The sequence below is a fragment of the Engraulis encrasicolus genome, chromosome 7 (assembly GCF_034702125.1).
Source record: "Engraulis encrasicolus isolate BLACKSEA-1 chromosome 7, IST_EnEncr_1.0, whole genome shotgun sequence".
In the NCBI taxonomy this organism is placed as follows: Eukaryota; Metazoa; Chordata; class Actinopteri; order Clupeiformes; family Engraulidae; genus Engraulis; species Engraulis encrasicolus.
This window is the reverse complement of record NC_085863.1, coordinates 26,326,878-26,347,367: the sequence shown is the minus strand read 5'-3', so window position 1 is coordinate 26,347,367 and position 20,490 is coordinate 26,326,878. Positions and strand designations below refer to the sequence as shown.

Genomic DNA, 20,490 nt, shown 5'->3' with positions numbered 1-20,490 from the left:
CTTTTGGATTGGGCACGACACAGCTCAAAAGCAAAAAGTGGTGGCTGAGTCACGCTGTGTTGTCGAGCTGTAGGCCTACCAGAAAACCAGCAGTGGAAAAGAGCCTATACAGAGATGTGTGTGTGTGTGTGTGTGTGTGTGTGTGTGTGTGTGTGTGTGTGTGTGTGTGTGTGTGTGTGTGTGTGTGTGTGTGTGTGTGTGTGTGCGTGCATGTTCGTGTATGCGCGTTCGTGCATGCGCATGCGCAAAAGAGAACGAGCAAGATGCAAGAGAGGAGAGAGAGATTATAAAGAACTCTGAAAGATTGAAACAGACTCTTGTTATAACAAAACCTTGATCTTAAAACGTATTTTTAAAATCAGTTCACAACAGGATTGTTTGTGATTGTTTCATGGAACTTTTTATTTGTTTAAAAAAAGTATCTATTTATTGAAAGGTACAGTAGAAATGTATCGGCACATGATCCAGTGGTCAAGTGGGGGACAGCAAAATTCCATGGAAACACTTGTATTGGTATGACTATGCCCTGTGTACAATTATGTGGCTATTTCAGAAATGCCTGCATATGCTGTGAACAGGTGTTCATGTTAATGTATTTCCACATGTACTATGGAATCTTAAAAATCTATTTATAAAATATCTGTAAATAACATGTTTATGTATGAGCCCAAACAGATCAAATAAAAAAATGGTAGATATGCGTAAAAAAAAGCTATTGCAAAGAGACTATGGTGGCTTACGTTGAAAAGAGAGATATGCTCTGTGCTCCTGCACTTCACAATCTGATGTGTCACGGGAAAGGACTACTAATTGCAGGGAAAGAAAGGAGTCACTGGAGCATCTTCAGAAGTGGAAGTTTACTTGTTACAAGTCTAACGTTTCAACGTTTTCACGTCTTCTTCAAAGTCAATAACAGTCATATTGACTCTGAAGAAGACGTGAGAGCATCGAAACGTTAGTCTTGGCACTGTCCAATAAAACAAGTAAACTATGAAGGCTCTCTTCACTTTCAAAAAAACAGTTCAAAAACTGTTTTAATCTCCAAGGTTCATGTCTACATTTGGATAAAGTCAATTATACAAAAAGTCTTTTCTTAAAAGTCATGAGCTATGTAGACAAACCTGTTCTTTTCTAATTGCTTTCAAAAGTGATAAGCAAATATTTAATAAATTACAGTTATTGATGGACGATGGAAGTATATTTATTATTAAATGCTTTTGTAACGTTGCCTGATATCATCACTGTACCTTTTTACCAGTGGCTACAACTCTTGAGACATTTCGCATTAATGTCATGAACAGTATTATCTTTTGGGATTCAAGGAAAGCTCTTCATTATAATAAACAACATTGCCTCTGCTCGTCCTCAAATCTTCTCTTAAGTTCTCACTGTACTGTACGCTCATTGGAAGCAGAGGTGGCCAAAGTAAAAGTAGAAGTACATTTCATTCATGGTGCAAGTACACCACTAGCACTAGCACATGATATTACATAGCTCTTACCAGTTATTCCATTGTACCTAATGAGGTGCCTAAACGTTTTTACTGAAAAAAAGCTAAAAACCTAAAAAGAGAACCTCCAAATTTGTTCCAACCAGCGCAGAATCAGGTACATTGCTCTAGACCAGTTACTCAGGGAAGTTACTTGTGTTAGAAGCAAACGATGGCAGGTTTTTTTTTACCACTACTTAAACTTTGGTCACTTCTGATTGGCACAGGCAGACATTAAATATAAGAAGCAGAATGTCTGCTTTCTGTAACAAGACGTATAATATATGTGTACCATTTCAGGCATCAGGACAATCTTTTTATAAGCAACACAATAAAATGAATGAATGAAAAGTGTAAAGCTGTAGAAATGTTTCGAGATCAAATTGAGCGAAGGCACTAGGATGGCATCTTTCATCCTACAGAGTAAGAAAAGAGCTTTAAAAACGTGTTCCCCCTGTGGACCCGTATTTTAAAATCACACTGAACTTCATGACCCAAGTCAATAGACATTACTCTTGAATCACAAAGTTAAGCTGTATCAGTTCACCATTATTGAACAATAAGGAGGATATTATATCATTGAATGAATTCAGAATGGGTGATAATCTCTATAGTTAGTAGCCTTTTACTCAAGTTGTAAACAATATTTTGAAATTAGATCGAGAGAGACATGCAAGACCACCCAAAAACAATCTTGCATACCGCACTGGAGGGTCTTGGCCCAGTCTTTTGGAAACACTGAGTTAGTACCTCCCTGTGAAGCAGGGGTGGGGAGCCTATGTCTCGAGGGCTGTTATGCATTTTACATGAAATATGACATGTTTTGTAAAATAATTTTAGAAATTACATTTGCGTTATAACTAAGTTATATTTTCAGGGGACCTACTGAAGGTGGGGTCTGTTGTAAAGGTGGTCACCTTCGATAAACAGTAGGCCTAAAATACAGGCCAAAACAATCCTGCTTTGTGTTCATAGTATGGCTCTTGGAGGACTTTATAACATTGTAAGTGACCTTTGGATGAAAACAGTTCCCCACCCCCGCTGTAAAGCCATCTTGGCTTCAGATGGCTACACTGTTCTCTACCAGATCAGGGGAGAGGTACGGGTAGGGGAGCTCCAGCTTGCTGTTCCTCTCCTGGATCTCTGCAGCTATGGTGCTCAGATCCCTCTGCACTTCCTCCACCAGCCTGCAGTGGGCAGCATCGCTGAAGTAATGCTCACGGTACTGACACAAGGGCACCTGGGAGGAACACACAAGCAGAGTGGTATATAAAGTGGAAATAAAAGTACTTTTACAAATGAAATTACAACACTAGTCTAGTAGTATGATATTATACTCACTTTTGCACCGACGCAATTCAGAATAAGGGTGCCGTCATGAAAGTTAGTTAGTCAAGAGGTTTGCAATAGTGTCGCCCTGAATTGTCACACCTTTCAGTAAACTTTTATCCAGGTCATGATCAGGCGCTACCCCACCCATTGCGTTTAACTTCACAGTCACAGTTTATGATCAAGACCCATTTCGAAACGGTTTCCATTTAACATGCAGGCGGAAATACCAGACGGAAATGTCAGTTTTCTTCAACAAAGTAATGATGATGACGTTTTAGACTGAGCTTCTCAATCAAGATTAATTCCCTATCACTGTTCAGATGGTGTGTATGTCACTCATTGCTGCAAAGAATCAGCTATATCATCATAACAACATTGTTATGACAATATAGAGCCTAAAGTAACAGATTAAGACTTTGTCATTACAATTTTGTTGACTGTAAGGTTATAACATAGACTCTGTGCAAAAGGGTTCATGAAATCGAGGAATAATGCTGATGATTTGAGTCTTCCTTACCATGTTTGCGGCTGGCTTGGAGAGCATGGAGAGGGCGGTGAGGACACTGCTGGTGGCGTTGACGTCAGGCAGGAAGGAGAGCAGGTCCTCCTCCGACACGGAGCCCTTGGTCTGGGGAGGGGGACGCGACATGCTGGCCGGGTTGTTGGGCATCCACAAGTTGAAGTCCAACTGCGGTTGAAAGGAAAGGAACATTTAGTAATGTTTTTGTAGCCCCTTAACGCATGCCGCACCTCCAGTGGCACACTGTGATAGTCATTGAAAAGTTAACTACCATAGTACTACACTACTATGACATAACCCAGTGCCTTTAGTAATGCACTACGACTTTGTCATTGCCATTCTGGTAACAGCAAATTAATAATGTCGTGTCTTAACGGGTTAAGAACGCTAAACGATTGCAACATATTTGTATATTCATCAGTGTCAGTGCAATACAAAAAATAGTTCATGAATTTCATCAAGATGTAGTTTCGAAAACTAAATGTGCGGCAATCAGTTCATACTGATTAGTTACAAAACATTTGTTAAGAAGAATCCATTTTGTTACAAGTAGTAGACCAACACAGCCCTTGAGACTTGGCCCAACACCTCAATCAACATGAAAGGTAAAATAGCACATTGCCTGACATGTATGCTCAAAGCAAGGGGAAACTTGTAAAAACACACACACACACACACACACACACACACACACACACACACACACACACACACACACACACACACACACACACACACACACACACACACACACAGAGTAATGAGATGCCCTTGATCCCAAAATTAGAATAAAGACTGAGACCATGTGATGATAAGAGGTGATGGCTTTCTCACCATGGAGAAGTTGACAGCAGCATGCAGGGCTGAGGAGCAGAAGATCACCATGGTGATGAACGTGCTCAGCTCCCCTTTGGTCTCCAGCGTCTGTGGAATGCCTGCAGAACAAACACTCCACACTCAGACAACAATAACAATACAAGCTATAATATACATATACTTCTACTCTTTGCATTAAAGGGTACTCAGTTGAGTCCAAGGCTTGAAATTAAAAAACCTGCCAACCAGCCAAATGCTGGTGAAAATTCAGTTTGGCTGGTAGAAAATAAATTTACACGCCACTTTGACTGGTAGTGAGTGTACTAGTCTTTAGCTAGTACGACTAACATGTACTTGCCAAATTGGCTAGTGATGAAAAAAAAATAAAAATAAAATTATAGCCCTGGTTGAGTCAATGGATAGAGAAACTACAGGAAATACATGCCTGTTACATGTTAATATTAAACATATAACGTGACACGTTAGAGACATGTGACCTGAAGAAGGCCGACAGCCCGAAACGTTGTCACATTAAAAACTGTTTATTTAACTTGTGAGTGTGCGGCACTTCTCTCCTTCTACAATTTTATTTTCTGGTTGCCAGCACCTCTGTTTCTGGTGTGTGTTTTGCACCTCCACTCATCAATATTAAACATATAACTCATTGATTTAATCTGCCATAATGATCAGTTTGTATCTATTATATCATATTATATGATATATTATAGCTTTATATGACTTTATATGACTTGTTTTCATACCAGATTCTGCGTTTCCCAGGAACCCCTCTGAGAAAATTTCCCAGATCCAGCTCTGCAGCTCGCTGTCCTCGTGCACCTCGCTGTTGCTATGGTAATGCACATCCACCCACTTTGTGGCGAACCTGGGCAGCATGCAAAAACATCAGCTTCCTTTTTTCAACACCACAACCAGCCACACACAGAAACGATACATAGCCTACTTATTAGAGAGCAGCTGAGCCTGAATTAGATTTGAAAGGGGTGGGAAAACAGGATCTCCTAATTAGGTAATGTCATCAAACTGATAAATATTTCAAAATTAAAGACCCATTTTCACACACAATGGGAAAAGTGGTGGATATTTGTCATTCTCTATTTAAAAAACTAAAAAAAGAATTTGTTGCCATATGGCAACGCCATGCAATAGAGGGTTGAAAGTAAACAGGGTACAAGAGAGAATGAAACATGGTTGTGGTACGAATACTGATGGGAGAACCCTCAATGTGAACTCAAAAGCCAGAAAAGACACAAATAACCTATTGAGACAATACAATGTGTGAAGGACCTAATGGCCACAGATAGGAATGCTGCTTTTCTTGTCCTGTTCTTTTACTCTCCCCATCTACATTTTGCACCGGAGAGGTAATCCCTATTTCTAACAGCAACTCCCCAACCATAAGACCAATTTTATCAGAGGAAAGCAAATCATGAACATGTATCATACAGTACTTTAATCATCCCATCAGAATATTAAGAGCCGACGATAATGTAACCTGTAACGTTATTGCCTCTTCGTGCAGATGTTCACTCATTGTTGAAAAGATTTTAACTACTGTACATCATAACATTTCTATGACAAATGCTCTGCATTAAGTAGTTAATCTCACCCCATTGAGACAGTGGAAACACTCCAAGTTGATTGGTCCTCCATCTCGATAGAAATTGAAATGTTTTAGATAGTACGCATTAGGGGTGGAAATCATAGCCTCCTTGACTATACCTTACGGTATCGATTTCAGGTACACTGTGCAGGAAATGGTCAAAAAAGGTACTGCAACTAACTATTCTGCTCATTGAAACTGGGCGCCTATTGCCAAATTTGATCTTTACATGAACGTTTACAAAGTAAGAAACTAATATTTTCTAGTATGGTCCAAATACAGTCATTTTTGCAGCTAAAAATGTCTATTTCTTGACATTCAAAATAGCGGACCATGGAGAAGATCCCCCTTTTCATGCATGAAAAGTGCAATTTCCCCACTCATAATGAATACTTAGAATTTGATGGTGGTGGTCAGAATTCCCCATGATATGATTCGATTCGATTTTTTCCAATTACTTTTCTACTTCTATTATATTATGGAGCTAGGGCATTGGACAGCGGCCAGCGATTCAATTATTGTATCCCCGAAACGCGGAGCGTCGGGGATGTAATGGTTTTGTGTGCGCGTCCGCCGCGTTCGCCGCGTCCCCCGCCACGTAAGGTCTTTCGTGTTAACGCGATAACTTTTGAACGGATGTTTGGATTTGTCCCAGATTTTTTGGGTGAATGCTCTAGGGCAGGTTCATGAACTGATTCGAGTTTCAAGATGGCTGAATTCAAGATGGCCGAATTTTTGTTTGGTCCATAACTTTTGACCAGGTGGATAGATTTGTCCCAGATTTGGTGTGTGAATGCTCTAGGGTAGGTTCATGAACTGCTTCGAGTTGGGAGGTCAACACTTTCAAGATGGCTGAATTCAAGATGGCCGAATTTTTGTTTGGTCCATAACTTCTGACCGGGTGGATGGATTTGTCCCAGATTTGGTGTGTGAATGCTCTAGGGTAGGTTCGTGAACTACTTCGAGTTAGGAGGTCAACACGTTCAAGATGGCTGTATTCAAGATGGCCGAATTATTGTTTGGCCCATAACTACTGACCGGGGGGATGGATTTGTCCCAGATTTTGTGTGTGAATGCCCTAGGGTAGGTTAATGAACTGATTCGAGTTTGGAAGACAACACTTTCAAAATGGCGGAATTTTCATTTGGCCCATAACTTCTGACTGGGTGGATTGATTTGCCCGGTAACACCTTATTTTAATGGTTCACCATTTCAGTGAATCTACCATATTAGGTACAGTGTAATAACCAATGTAACAATATTTAATACCATGTAATACTAGTGTAATACCAGTGTAGCAATATGCAACATCAGGTACAGTGTAATAACGAGTGTAACAGTATGCAATACCATGTAATATAGTGTAATACCAGTGTAACAATATGCAATACCATGTAATACGCACAAACACATGATGTAAGTAAAAAAATGGCGGTGTTACACTGGTATTACATTGTATTAAATATTGTTACACTGGTTATTACACTGTACCTAATGTGGTATATCCACTGAACCATTAAAACAGTATTACCATTTGCCCCATTTTTTGCTTAATTTTCACAATAGTCGTTTGGTTTTAAGCCTATGCACGTCATGTCACGTCTGTATGTATCATATACGTTTACGAAATGGTGGACGGGAGTGGTAGGAATGATAGGGGACTGGAAGCGTCGCGTTTCGGGGATATACCTTAAGCAGTCGAAGGCGACTGCACAGGCAGTCTAGTTTTCTATCCCATGATACCATGAGATTCGATTAAATCGTTGGCCGTAGGATCAATGCATTGATACATTTACATTATTCTCTACACCCCTAGTATGCATGGCCAGACTGAGCTTGCAAAACATGTGCAGCACCACGGTTTAGTATGGGCGGGCCCAGGCTATTCAAATTCACTGATCCGGACCATCCGTACCTGTGAAGAGCGTTCCACACCTTCAGAGCGTCTTGGGCGTAATAGCAGTAGGGGAGAGTGTCTATACCCCTTGTTCTCAGGTCCTCAGGGACACACAGGGTGGAGTAACGCAGCCTGGCTGTGCCACGGGCCAGCAGAACAGGAAGGGCCTTCAGGCCACTTCCTATGGCCTACAAAGCAGAACCAAGAAGAGCCAGGAAGAACCAGGGTCAACCTCACGGGCATGCAGATACCATTCATCATATTAATTGCAACCAAGAAGAAGAAGAAGAAGAAGAAGAAGAAGAAGAAGAAGAAGAAGAAGAAGAAGAAGAAGAAGAAGAAGAAGAAAAACAACAACAACAACAACAACAACAACAACAACAACAGTATCCTATGCACCTTCCATGCTCGGGCCCTATTGAGAGGATACAACATTCCACTTGCAAATGAGAGGATTCAACATTCCAGTTGAAGGGTTCAGATGCAAAGCCCCCTAAGTGTACTCATCAAGAATCTACAAACATTGGGTAGTATTTCTAAAAACTCAGTGGACTTAATAATACAATATAAGTCCACCTATTGTTGATTCACCTTGAATTGTTGTACTCAATATTATAATACAATTTAAATGGCTCATTTTGGATAGTTAATATTATTCAGAAATGGACAAGGAAAGGACAGGCAGAAATAGATTGACTTGCAGCAACGGTAAAACTAATCTGCATACATGACGTGCATATATTAAAGTAGTGCTACTGTGGGACTGTGTTGTTGAGTGACTCAGCTATAGATATTTGGGTTTGTGTGTGTGTGTGTGTGTGTGTGTGTGTGTGTGTGTGTGTGTGTGTGTGTGTTTGTGTGTGTGTGTGTGTTTGTGTGTGTGTGTGTGTGTGTGTGTGTGTGTGTGTGTGTGTGTGTGTGTGTGTGTGTGTGTGTGTGTGAGTGTGTTGCACAGCTGTGTGTACATGTAACTACTGTAAATTTGCATGTGTGTGTGGGAGTAAAAGCACATTTTGTAAGCTTGGTAATTTGCCTGGTATTACATTTCACTATGCACTTCCCAATATGCAATGTGCTCTGTACACATTCCCAGATAAAACAAATAAATAACAAATAAATGCAAACATTCTCTATGAGACATACCTACCCTGTCAAACACCCCATTGCCAGCCAGTAAGCTACTTCGGGCAGCGATGTTGATTTGTAGAGACGTCCTCACGTGGGGCATCAGAAGCTAATATGTAAGACAGCACGAAAGAAAATTGGTGCAAAACTATCATTATGTTCAGATTGCTAAGGTGCACACCGCACATCACATAACTGCAGAATATTATCTCTCTCTGTGTGTGTGTGTGTGTGTGTGTGTGTGTGTGTGTGTGTGTGTGTGTGTGTGTGTGTGTGTGTGTGTGTGTGTGTGTGTGTGTGTGTGGAGGGGGGGTGGATGTGAACAATAGCCTAATACATCCAATGTCGATTCATACAAAGAAGGCCCATTGCCACACTACCGTGTGTGTGTGTGTGTGTGTGTGTGTGTGTGTGTGTGTGTGTGTGTGTGTGTGTGTGTGTGTGTGTGTGTGTGTGTGTGTGTGTGTGTGTGTGTGTGTGTGTGTGTGTGTGTGTGCGCGCGCATGTGTGTGTAGTTTTTAATATGCATACGCCAGTTATTTTTACTAGAGGTGCTCCGATCACCATTTTTTGGCCCGATCACCGATACCGATCACCAAAAATCTTTATCTGCCGATTACCGATCATTGCCGATCACAAAAATGATTTCCTATTTTTTTAATAGCCTATTAATTATCCTTATTGAATACCATTTCTGCCCATAAACCAATCAATCTTAATTTGCACATGTCTATTATTAGGCTATTATTATTATTATTATTATTATTATTATTATTATTATTATTATCTTTCAGACTAGTGTTGGTAATACAGTCTACAGTATTAATCAATGTATACGTTATTGCATAGAATAACTCAACTATTTAAGATTGAATTGAAACTGAAACATTACATCAAATAGTCTTCCACATACGAGAAAAAAACAACCTGTCGCTTTAAATGAGCAGCCTCGTGAGGAGAGCCCCTCCCCTCTCTGTTACCGTCCACAGTTGCAGTGCTCCACTACCGTTCTGAATCTCTCTCTCAAGATTTAACCATCTGTCGCCGTTTGGTGTTTCAGCGACTATCAAACTAATCGACTGACTGCCAATTACAACTTTGAAAACAATAATTGACATGTTTGTGCTGACAACGTGAAGTTGTCGCGTGCTGACCGAGGCAACACAGGCACTGGCGAGTACTCAATCGCAAATTACATTGTCAGATAAACGGCGCATGGATCGGAAAATCAGATCATTGATGCAGATATGGTTATGATGAATGGTGGAAATGAAGGGGGGAATGGCGAAAAGTTATAGACAAGCAAAGATGCCTTCTTTTGGTGCAGTTGCAGCTGTGCAGAGCCAGCGCCTACATGCAGCGCCAGGTGTAAAGGCAAATGGTTGCGTGAGGAATTTAATATATCTCGATCGGTTTTTTGATCGGCATGTTTTTCCGATCACCGATCAGGCTATTTTTGGCCATTATCGGCCGGTCATGATCGGCAGCCGAGCAATCGGAGCACCTTTAATATTTACATTTCAAAGTAACTTACCATTACAAGTGCAATTCATCTGTTTTGTGTACGTTTTCAAGGAGAGAATATCTAAAGCATAAATCACCACAAATCAAAACCAAACACCTTAAGTCTTCTTCACAGACAACTGTTAGTCAAACCAACGTAGTGTAATCCCAGAAGGGCTGATACAGTAGTTTCACAGCCAGTGTTGCCAGATTGGGTGGTTACCCGCCCAATTGGGCTACTTGGGATGGCAGTCTGCGGGTAAAAACGGGAAAAATTGTCCATTTGGCGTTTTTTTCTGCAGTTTTGTGCACATAGAAATCAATGCAATTTGTTGGAATTGGGTGGAATTTAGCACATTTTGGTTTGATCAGACACATCTGGCAACACTGTTCACAGCCCGCAAAACGCGTTACTCCAACAATACATTACAAACACTGTTGATACACTGTTCACGCTGGTCACCTCTTTGACTTCAGCCCACCGCCTGTAGTAAAACACTGCAAAATCTGATTTGCATTTATGGCCTAACGATATGTTTGTTTGCCCTTACAGTGCTAATGTAGGTCAGGATGTTAACTTTGCCAGCATGTTTTCATTATGAGCACTTTCTAGCCTTGCATGGCCTTACGCTGGCCTGTACAAATTTTGACATGTAGTATATTGTGTGCAAATGACATTTCTACCCTTGGAACACTACCAATACAGCTCATTAAGTAGTCAACTAAATCTGTTTTTGTATTTTGAATATTATTTATTTATTTGACAGAAGGACAGCATACTTGCATTTAAAACAAGGGCCAGTACCATGCAGTACTGTTCAGGACAGTACCATGCTCAGGATACCTCAGTCATGAAGGAGGCGGGGGAGAGCACTGGTTGATTACTTGCCCCGCCAACCTGGTGTAGGAAGTCAAACCGACAACCTTTGGGATACAAGTCTGACACCCTAACCGCTTACCCATTACTTCTCAACACCCATGACTTCTCAACACAAAGCTTCTCCATTCCATTAGGTGTTCCAAGATGGCAGAGTTGAAGCCTGTTGTTGGATCTCAAATGGTGCACTTGTGCCCTTAATTGTTCATGTTTCAGTCCGCATGACGTATTAGTCAGTTACACACTGAAACATAGTGCCCGAAGTGCACAAGAGCACAATTTGAGATCTAGATAGAATATGAGGCAGCTGACATGTTGGTATGCCCAAAAGAGTAGACTTCATCAATACATAGGCTTCCGCCAATGACTGCATTATTTTAGCCTGGTCGTGTCCTCCTAGTGACACCACACCTTCAGCGTTACTTCTAGTCAGGTCAAGAGCAATGCAAGCACTTTCTGAGGTCCCGAAAAATCGGGAACTTCTCCTAATTTGTCGGGAAGCAAACAACCATTAGCAAACCAAGGGAGGCGGGTCAACCATGTCGTTTGGGAAATGTTAATTGTTATGCTCTTGGTCAGACCAAGTCTCGAAGAGATTTGAAAGTCAATGATATTCAGGCAGGTAGACTTCAACAATACATAGGCTTCCGCCAATGACTGCATTCTTTACCCTGTGAATAGGATGCACTTCTGGTAGCTGCCTGAGTGTAGCGACGCAGCACACCTCTCCCAATAGGTGAGTGCAGAGGAAATGGGAAATGAGCTGATGGCACTGGAAGTCTGCACTGCGAGTCCACATCTTGGCCAACAGCCAATCAGGCGGCGAGTCAGAGGGAAGGAACACTGGGTTGTCTGGGCCTGGCTTCTGATTCAGCTGGGGAGGTAGAATCAGAGATACGGAATACAGTATACTGTAAGAGATAGGTCACAGACGGAAGTTGCTCGAATCACCAACCATGCTACAGTATCACCACGGACAAGAGAAAAATGTATGGGTTTCAATGGAGCTGCCTACAATAATATATTTTTTTTCACGTTGAATATTTTTTGTATAGGCCTAATTCGAAGCTGTTAGCTAAAATAAGTCATTTGGGTATTTTTTTTAAGATTTTTTTTTGCGCCACTATATTATTACATTCTGGGTCAGCAAGCTGAATTTATGAGTCCAAATCCATAAACATTAGCAGAATGCTAAACAGTACAGGCTGGCCGAGTTCAACGGAAAGTCACACACCATTTAGGAGAGCGGACTTGATTGCATTGGTGACTCGCAATATGCTACATCTTGGTTACCAAAATCTTACACCTGAAGGTCATGATACACTGGGAACTTTTGGAGCAATCTGTCTGGGTAACGATACTATAAGATGCTGTTTAGACTGTCTATCATTTAACAGTTTTATTAGGAGAACTTGGATTGGCAGCAGACAACTTTTTTCAAACATTCCATCAGAAAAAATAAACAGTCAATCATGACGTTGCCCGGCAACATTGCTTAAAAAGTTGACCTATGTATCATTGCCTTAGACTATTAGACTAACTATTGTTATTATTATTGTTACTATTTCTACTGTCACTGATATTATTTATATTATTGTAATGTCTACATTCTGTAGGCCTATTTCTGTCTACATGTTCAATGTTAAATGTTGAATGTTAAATGTTAAATGTTAATTTGTGCTGTATTTATTATTGATCACTTATTGTTACCAGTCCATCACTGTTACCTGTCCTGTCTTGCACTTTATGTCAGTCTGTAAAATGTCAGTCTTGTATATGTCTATGTCCTGGCATGGTATAGAGAGAAAACCTAATTTCATTTTCCTTGTATGACTTGTGCATAATAAGAAAGTGACAATAAAAGCTGACTTGACTTGACTTGACTAGAGAGACTGACCTGGATTGCGACAGGCTTGAGATGTCCATCTGGGGAGGCGTGGAGCAGACACAGGGGGGTAGCGAAGTACTGCTGTTTGCCATTGATGACGTTTGGGGGTACCCCCTCCAGAACGTCATAGTCCATCAGGAACATCGCCCCCCTCTGCAGCCAATGGATGGAGCACACACATGAGTATAGGGGAAAGAGTGAAACACGAACAGGTTTGATAAGATAACAATTGGAAATGCACACACTTGAATCACAGTGAGACTTCTTGTGATGATTTCATTCAAATTGAATGGAAGTATGGGGGTTGGTCATTCCAATAAGAAATCCCAGATGGTAAAAAATAACAGTTAGCAGAAGTTGTGTATACAGTTTATATTGCAATACATGTAGATGCTTGTGCTGATGCTTACACAAATGTAGCCACTGATGATTTTGTGTCACTTAATATAGTGTATCACAGAAGTGAGTATGCACCTCACATTCTGTAGACTTTTAAGTACCGGTACATGTAGTATATCTGTTCATGGGGCAACATTAAAGAAATTTCACTTTTACACAATGAAAAGTAGCCAGTGAAAGCTTGTACATTTCTTAATTTAACCGAACGCTGCTGGCGGCTGTTGAAGCCGTGACACGTGAAATTGCTAAACCACAGATGGTCAGACCAGGATAGGTGCTGCTGTGGTTTTTCATCACTTTTCTGACTGGCACTTTGGTTGGCCCCTTTACTTCCTGCTCCTAGGTAGCGGTTTGCTCTAGCTGCGGTTCATGACCTAGAGTGAACTGGTATTGAATGGAGGGCACACTGCTGTAGGTGGTGATCAGGGCTCTAAATCAACTCTTTTCATCACCAGCCCAAATGGCTGGTGGATGTTAAACTTACTAGCCAAACACACACTCACTAATGGGTCAAAGTGGCTAGTAAGTTGGTGCTTTTTACTAGCCAAACTGAAATTTCATAAGCATTTGGCCGGTTGGCTGGTGTTAATGTAGATGTCTGGTGGTGACAGCCTGGCTGGATAAAAGCCTCTGCTTTTAGATTAGAGATTACATTACATTACTTTTATTTGCACCCAAGGGTAGATTTGTTGTGCAGCCAAGTGATCTCCAGTCATACAAAACACACCTAACAAACAAGCATTACATGTAAAAACCTACGGCCCAGTCATGACTCAAAGGGCTAGGGCACTGACTGTTACACCGTAGACTAGGGTTCAATTCAGGCCCAAGGTTGTTTCCCGATCATCCCCTTCCTGACTTATTACGCTCCCATTACTTCCCTGTCTCCTCGGAAACTAGCCTGGGAACTCCCATACTGCCTTTAGTTCTACATAATCGTTTCGATCTGAAAGACACTAATCTCACTTGTGATTAGGTCTGGTGTTAACCAGGCAACTCGGAAACTGTTCTGTTCAAAGGCAAGAGAAGCTTAAAAAATTATATTAACATTAAAATGTATGCATGGTGAATTCAGGTAAACTGGGCCACTTTTTTGGCATATGAGTGAATGGCCCAAAGTGGCCTAGTTTACTTGAATTCACCATAGTTCAGTGTGAACTTCACGTACCTGCAGCTCCAGCTCCAGAGAGGAGCCCTGGGGGAGGAAGGGCTGCACCAGCTCTGGTGTGACTGCCAGGTTCTGGGGGATGGAGCGGATCTGCCTGACCACCAAGGGGTTACAGCCATTAAGGCACTGGTAGCCAAAGAAGGCATCCTCTCTCCAATGGGACCACACGTACACTGGGATGGAATGAAACACACGGTTAAGACCATTGCTTAACGTTAAGGTATACTGCGGTGCAGATCTCTAATGCCTCTTTTCCACTGCTGGCCTCGGCCGCCATTTTTTGCTTTTCAAATAGGCAAGACAAAGCTCAATCACAAAGCAAAAAGTAGCGACCGAGTCGCGCTGTGTCGAGCTGTAGGCCTAGTGGAAAAGAGGCATAAATTAGCCTTTTTCATCACGAGCCAAAATGGCTAGTAGATGGTGATTTTACTCGCCCTCGCCATACACACTTATTAAATGGGTCCAAGTGGCTAGTAAGCTTTCTTTTCTACCAAACTGAATTTTCACCAGCATTTGGCCAGCTGGCAGTTGATAATTTAGAGCTCTGCTGAGGTGTAAAATCAAAATTGTAACATTAAAAGGACATGGCAAGTCAGGATGTGCAGTAATTATGAATCCTGGGCTATAGATAGATCATTTATTTTTCTTTGCAGAAAATTGTTCTGTGCCACTGACAGTGCGTCTGATAGTTACAAAAACAGAAAAAACAGAAAAACAATCAGGCAGCCTGAACCTCCTGCCTGAAGGCAACAACTCATATGCCTGATGTAAGGGGTGTGACACATCATTACAGATAGTAGGCAATGTGCCTTGTAGTCATGGCCATGCTCTTAAATGGTTGGCAGGCAATATTGCTTGCCATGTTAATTATCCTGTGAAGCTTATATGCTATAGTATAGGCTATAGGCTGCGATGTTCCAAAGTAGACCCATTAAAAGTTGTTGGTGGAAATGGCAGTGAATGGAGCACCCATGGAGTACTCTTGAGAGCCGAGTTCATTCTCATTTGCAGTATTTTAAACCAAAAAACTTTTAAAAAAAGGGCCTACTGATTTGCTATCATGTAATGTTCTAATTTTACACCGCAGTATCCCTTTAACTTCAAGGCAACAAGGGATTTGTTTTCACAATGCCACGTGTTGCCTGTTCGAAAGGTCACTGAATTTTGCTATGCAAAACCAAAGACAAAACATATCTTTGAACCCTGTTTGTTATTTTGTCACAAGTTACTTTTTCATAACTTACATAAGAGTAGGGGTAGGGTCATGACATGCGTTCATGGACATCTAATGCTGACATGTACTTACTAGCAACTGGATTGTCTCTAGCGTTGTGCATTAAAAAGTGCTCCATCTCTTCAAAGCTTCTCCACGGTTCCTTCCTATCCGTGAATCCCTTTAGATAGTGTATATTGACGCCAGGACTGAAGCAGAAAGAGGCAGAAAGAGACAGAGGAACAAAGACATTGCTGACATGATCTACTGATGCATCTTTACTCAAACCAGTCCAAACTTTAGAAAATGTCAAGGAAAAAAATGAAGAAAAAAGAATTATGCAACTACAGCAGTGGCGTGCACAGACATTTTGAGGGGCAGGTGCTCGATGGGGGGTGGGGGGCATGTGGAACTTTCAGCTATCTTACTAGGCTATAGAGGCAATTTATTATATCTGGGCATTATTGTGAAATGCTCTTGATTGCCAAGCATTTGTAGATGATCATGTCAATATGAACCACAGTATATTGTGACAAAAAAGGAGTTTTAAAAAGGGGCATTTTTTTGTCCAGTAGGGTAAAGGGGTGGGTGCTTTAGCACCACCTCGTCCATATCTGTGCACGCCTATGAACTACAGTATGTAATATCATAGCCTACTACTAGTGTTGTAAGTACATCTGTCACGGTACTTCTACTACTCTATACATCTCTGCTTCTGATCAGCAAATAGCAACAGCAAAGTGGGAGAGCAATACAAATTGGTGGTACTCAATTCCTCCACAGTCCACAGTTCCAAGACGTGCCATGCCATGCTTGTTAATGTCATGTTTTGCGGCCATGTCATGACTGCCACGTTCTGTCTGACTTCCAGTTCGGAGCAGGGTGTTGTTGAGGTTAGGGTTTCACTCCTTGGTCACACAAATAGCTGTCACGTACACAGGAAATGCATCTGGGGACATAATCTCAATATTTCCTATAGTAACTGTTGCAGTGTTAACCAATTTTAGCCTGATGACTCGTATATGTTGTTTGCCCGTTGGTGCCTGGAGACACATACGCTGCATTGAGGCTCTTGAGATTTCAGCTTTTTTTCAATAAAAATGTGTGTTTGTTACAGCTGAATGAACACATTCTAATGCACGGCAATTGTCTTAGGGTTTAAATGCAACTTATTTCATGTTTTTATGTGCACCAGTGGCTAAGATATTTAGGCTTTTAAAGGCAGAGGGCAACTTTCCCAACAAGGGCTTACACGTTCAGCACACGTTTTTGCAGGTGCTTTAGACATCAATGGGTTAAATCAACACTTACTGTTGGGAGTAGGACAAACACTAAGAGTGCTGCATTCACATGGCAAACGTACTGTGTAATAACTAAGTGCATTCACTTGTTATTATACAATTGAATACAGGCCTTGAAAAAATATCACAAACCCACAATCAAAGTTGTAGAAAACACCAAAATCTGTTGAATGACTTCCCCTTTGTGTACTGTCCCAAAATAAATAAAGTCAAAGTGAACAGTTAAGAAAGTTTTGATAACTAAGAATCAAATGGGACACACTTCTGTAGCCTGCTCCTGACCATCCCATAATACTACCATTTCATTTCGTATTCATGGTCTGGGGGTTGTTTGATCTGACGCGATTGCAGGAAGCGGGAAGTTTGCACTCAGTTCTGGTTTGAAATGATTGGACAGCTCTCACCCAATCGCCGACAGTTACTCAACAACATAGCACAAGCGTTTACGTCATCGTCACGAACGCCCTCCACCTTTCGCCCCCACCAACCTGTCTCTTCACTTATTGACTGAGGGGCCAGACTAGTAGTGGAGCCAATCCTTTGGCGGAAGTACGTAGGATGGTGCGCAAGGCTAACACTTCTGTGCAGTGTGTTAAAAAAGATCAAACGCCTTTAACAGTCTATGTAAATAACAAGGCATTACACTTAGGCCTACCAGAAATCAACATATCGGCTTACAATCAAGGACATAAACCATGTTGCACTTATGAAAATGAGACACAAATTAACTAAAATGACACTGCAGAGCACTCAATAGATGGAGTAGGCCTACAGGAGAGGGAGCATAAGCTGCATTTAGCTGCTCTAAATTTGTAATGCAGTTACAGCTTCCAACCCTTTTCTGCGGTGACCCCCTTTTGAACCTAGGAATATTTTCGTGACTCCCCCCTCCCCCCCCCCCCCCCCCATTTTCTTGACACACCCCCCACCCAACACCACCACCACCACCTATATTCTTAGTCCATTTTTTTTGCTAGTTAATATTGTTAGATTGATAGTGTGTGAACAATCTTGTCAGTGTTGCTACAATGACTTCAGTGTGTACTGCACAGTGCATGCTTCTCCGGGGCTCTCACCTCTGCCGTGTGTAACTCAGGTTTGGTCCTAGGGCCTTTGCGCTGTCCATGTCCACACAGCGGGGTACTCCTTCAGCAAAGGTGCGCCACCTAGAAGTAAAATCGGACACAGACACCCGACACACAACACAGTTTTGGTTTCCAGTGCAACAGAATTGGCCTTTTTCATGTGATGTCAGACAACGCTGGAACATTTTGATGCATTTGAAGCAGGTGTCAGTTGCATCCAGTGGCATAGACATATACATATACTGCACGTCTTTCTCTTTAACCCCTTAGCGCAGAGCCTATGTTATAACCTTACTTTCACCAAAATGGTAATGGCTATGTCTTAATCTGGTATTTAAGGATCTCGGTACTGCCATAGCAATGTTGTTATGATGCAGTTGAGTATTTTCAGCATATAGCGAGTAGGCCCGCCAGCGACCCCATCTGCAGTAAGTGGCTACAACCTTAGTCCAGAGTCTTATAACCTTACCGTCACCAAAATTGTAATGCCCAAGTCTTAATCTGTTACCTAATACAGTTAACCCAAAGTGCTTTAATAGACATACACATTCCCACATCCACACAAGCCCTGGGGTCTGCCAAGAAGGTGCCAATTGTCAGGGGTTCACGTGGGTAAGTGTTCAAACACATGCCAACCCACCCACCCACCCTTCTCGGTTTCTTGCAGTATTGTTATGAATATTGTTATGAAGTGGAGTCTTTTCTTTTTTTTTCTTTTTCGACAGGACAGTGTGAGAGGTAGACATGAAACAAATTGGGAGAGAGACGGGGAAGGGTTGGCAAAGGACCCGGGCCGGAAATCGAACCCGGGTCAGTCGCATGGCAGGCGAGTGCCCTACCGGTTGGCCACGGCAGGGCCAAAGTAGTGGAGTCTTTTCAACGATGAGTGAACAGGCCCCCTGTCGGGGTTCATTTGCGCTAAGAGGCCACAGCGAAACTTGTCTGATGCCACGGTGAAAAGGGCTAATAGGGCCACAAGAGGGCCTTTGCTGTCTCAGCCATCAGACCCAGCCAAGGCTGTCAGCGGACCAGCATTTAAACACTAATTAGCCTACACATAACTCAGCTGAACTGAGGAAAGCAGATAACAGCAGATGATTAGCCTGGTGACGCCATCCTATGTATGTACTCCACCCAAAGATTTGGAGTCAACAGTCGGCTTTCGCCCAGGTTAGCAGATGATACCAAGGACTATCCAATTATCAATTACACTATAGTTATTGGATACTCCTTGGTGAATTGAATTCACTTTGAGAAATACCCACTGTCTGATTCCAACTAACGAGATCAATCCTTTCCACCTCCTGCAATCTCTGGCACACCCCCAGGAGGTGCCCGCACCCCAGTTTAAGAATCACTGCCATAAATGACAATACCTGATGTGCTGCTGTCTTGACTTCAGATCCCGTGCCCTGTGCTCCTTCAGGATCAGTTGGGTTTCTCTGCTCACCAGGTCAACTACAGGTCAGAGAGTGCAAGGAGCAAGATCAATCAAATCAATCAAATCAAAATGGATTCATAATATAGCACAATATCAATAATACAGTTAACCCAAAGTCCTTTAATAAACATACACATTCCCACATCCACACAAGCCCTGGGGTCTGCCAAGAAGGGGCCAATTGTCAGGGGTTCACATGCTCACACACATGCCAACCCACCCACACACACAAATAGGGTCAAGATGGTGTCAAGACTGATTAAAGCATACACATGCAATCATCTGACATGCTTGTTCTGCTATAGGCCTTTCAGGTAGGCTAAGGGTTTGCACAAAAATAGGCATGCATGGACCTTGAATATTTGCAAGAAAGTTTATTTATTTATTTTGCAAGAAAGTAGTGTGTGCCTGCCAAAAATAGACATTTTGTTGTCGAGTTGACCAAAATCTAATGATGGTTAACATGTACAAGTGGCTTATTACCAGACAGGAGGCTCTCAGTCATAACTCAAAAATTGTTTTACCTTCGGCACTGCGCAGTTCAACATCCCCATCGCCAGTCTGCAGCCATTTGTGACAGGGGAAGACCTGCACCTGACCGCCATTATTTATCTCAACAGAGTGGCAGTGCCAGTCAAGGTCCGGGAATCCAGGCCGAACCTCCAAGCGTAAGCGGACCAGGACGACCTCGCCGAAGTCCACTTTTTCTCCCACCACCAACGTCAGAACCTTCCAACAAAGTTTTACGCATTGTTTTTTTTTAGCGGTTTGATCCACACAGTCTGGGAACTGAGAAGCGGATTACAATGAATATT

At 41.9% G+C, this 20,490-nt stretch overlaps 1 protein-coding gene across 1 annotated transcript in view; it reads right to left on the bottom strand.

Moving 5' to 3' along the window:
• Window positions 1-1,710: 1,710 nt before the first annotated feature.
• Window positions 1,711-20,490, bottom strand: part of zgc:152891 (uncharacterized protein LOC767741 homolog) — an 18,942-nt gene continuing 162 nt past the window's right edge. Inside the window, exons 2-14 of the mRNA XM_063202440.1 lie at window positions 20,200-20,404; window positions 19,611-19,692; window positions 18,226-18,315; window positions 15,942-16,057; window positions 14,636-14,808; window positions 13,078-13,221; window positions 11,851-12,054; window positions 8,823-8,909; window positions 7,694-7,863; window positions 4,919-5,040; window positions 4,176-4,276; window positions 3,339-3,509; window positions 1,711-2,729 (exon numbers count right to left, since the gene is read on the bottom strand). Coding sequence (XP_063058510.1) covers window positions 2,550-2,729; window positions 3,339-3,509; window positions 4,176-4,276; window positions 4,919-5,040; window positions 7,694-7,863; window positions 8,823-8,909; window positions 11,851-12,054; window positions 13,078-13,221; window positions 14,636-14,808; window positions 15,942-16,057; window positions 18,226-18,315; window positions 19,611-19,692; window positions 20,200-20,404 — 1,845 coding nt within the window. The 3' untranslated portion in view covers window positions 1,711-2,549. The remainder of the gene's footprint in view (window positions 2,730-3,338; window positions 3,510-4,175; window positions 4,277-4,918; window positions 5,041-7,693; window positions 7,864-8,822; window positions 8,910-11,850; window positions 12,055-13,077; window positions 13,222-14,635; window positions 14,809-15,941; window positions 16,058-18,225; window positions 18,316-19,610; window positions 19,693-20,199; window positions 20,405-20,490) is intronic.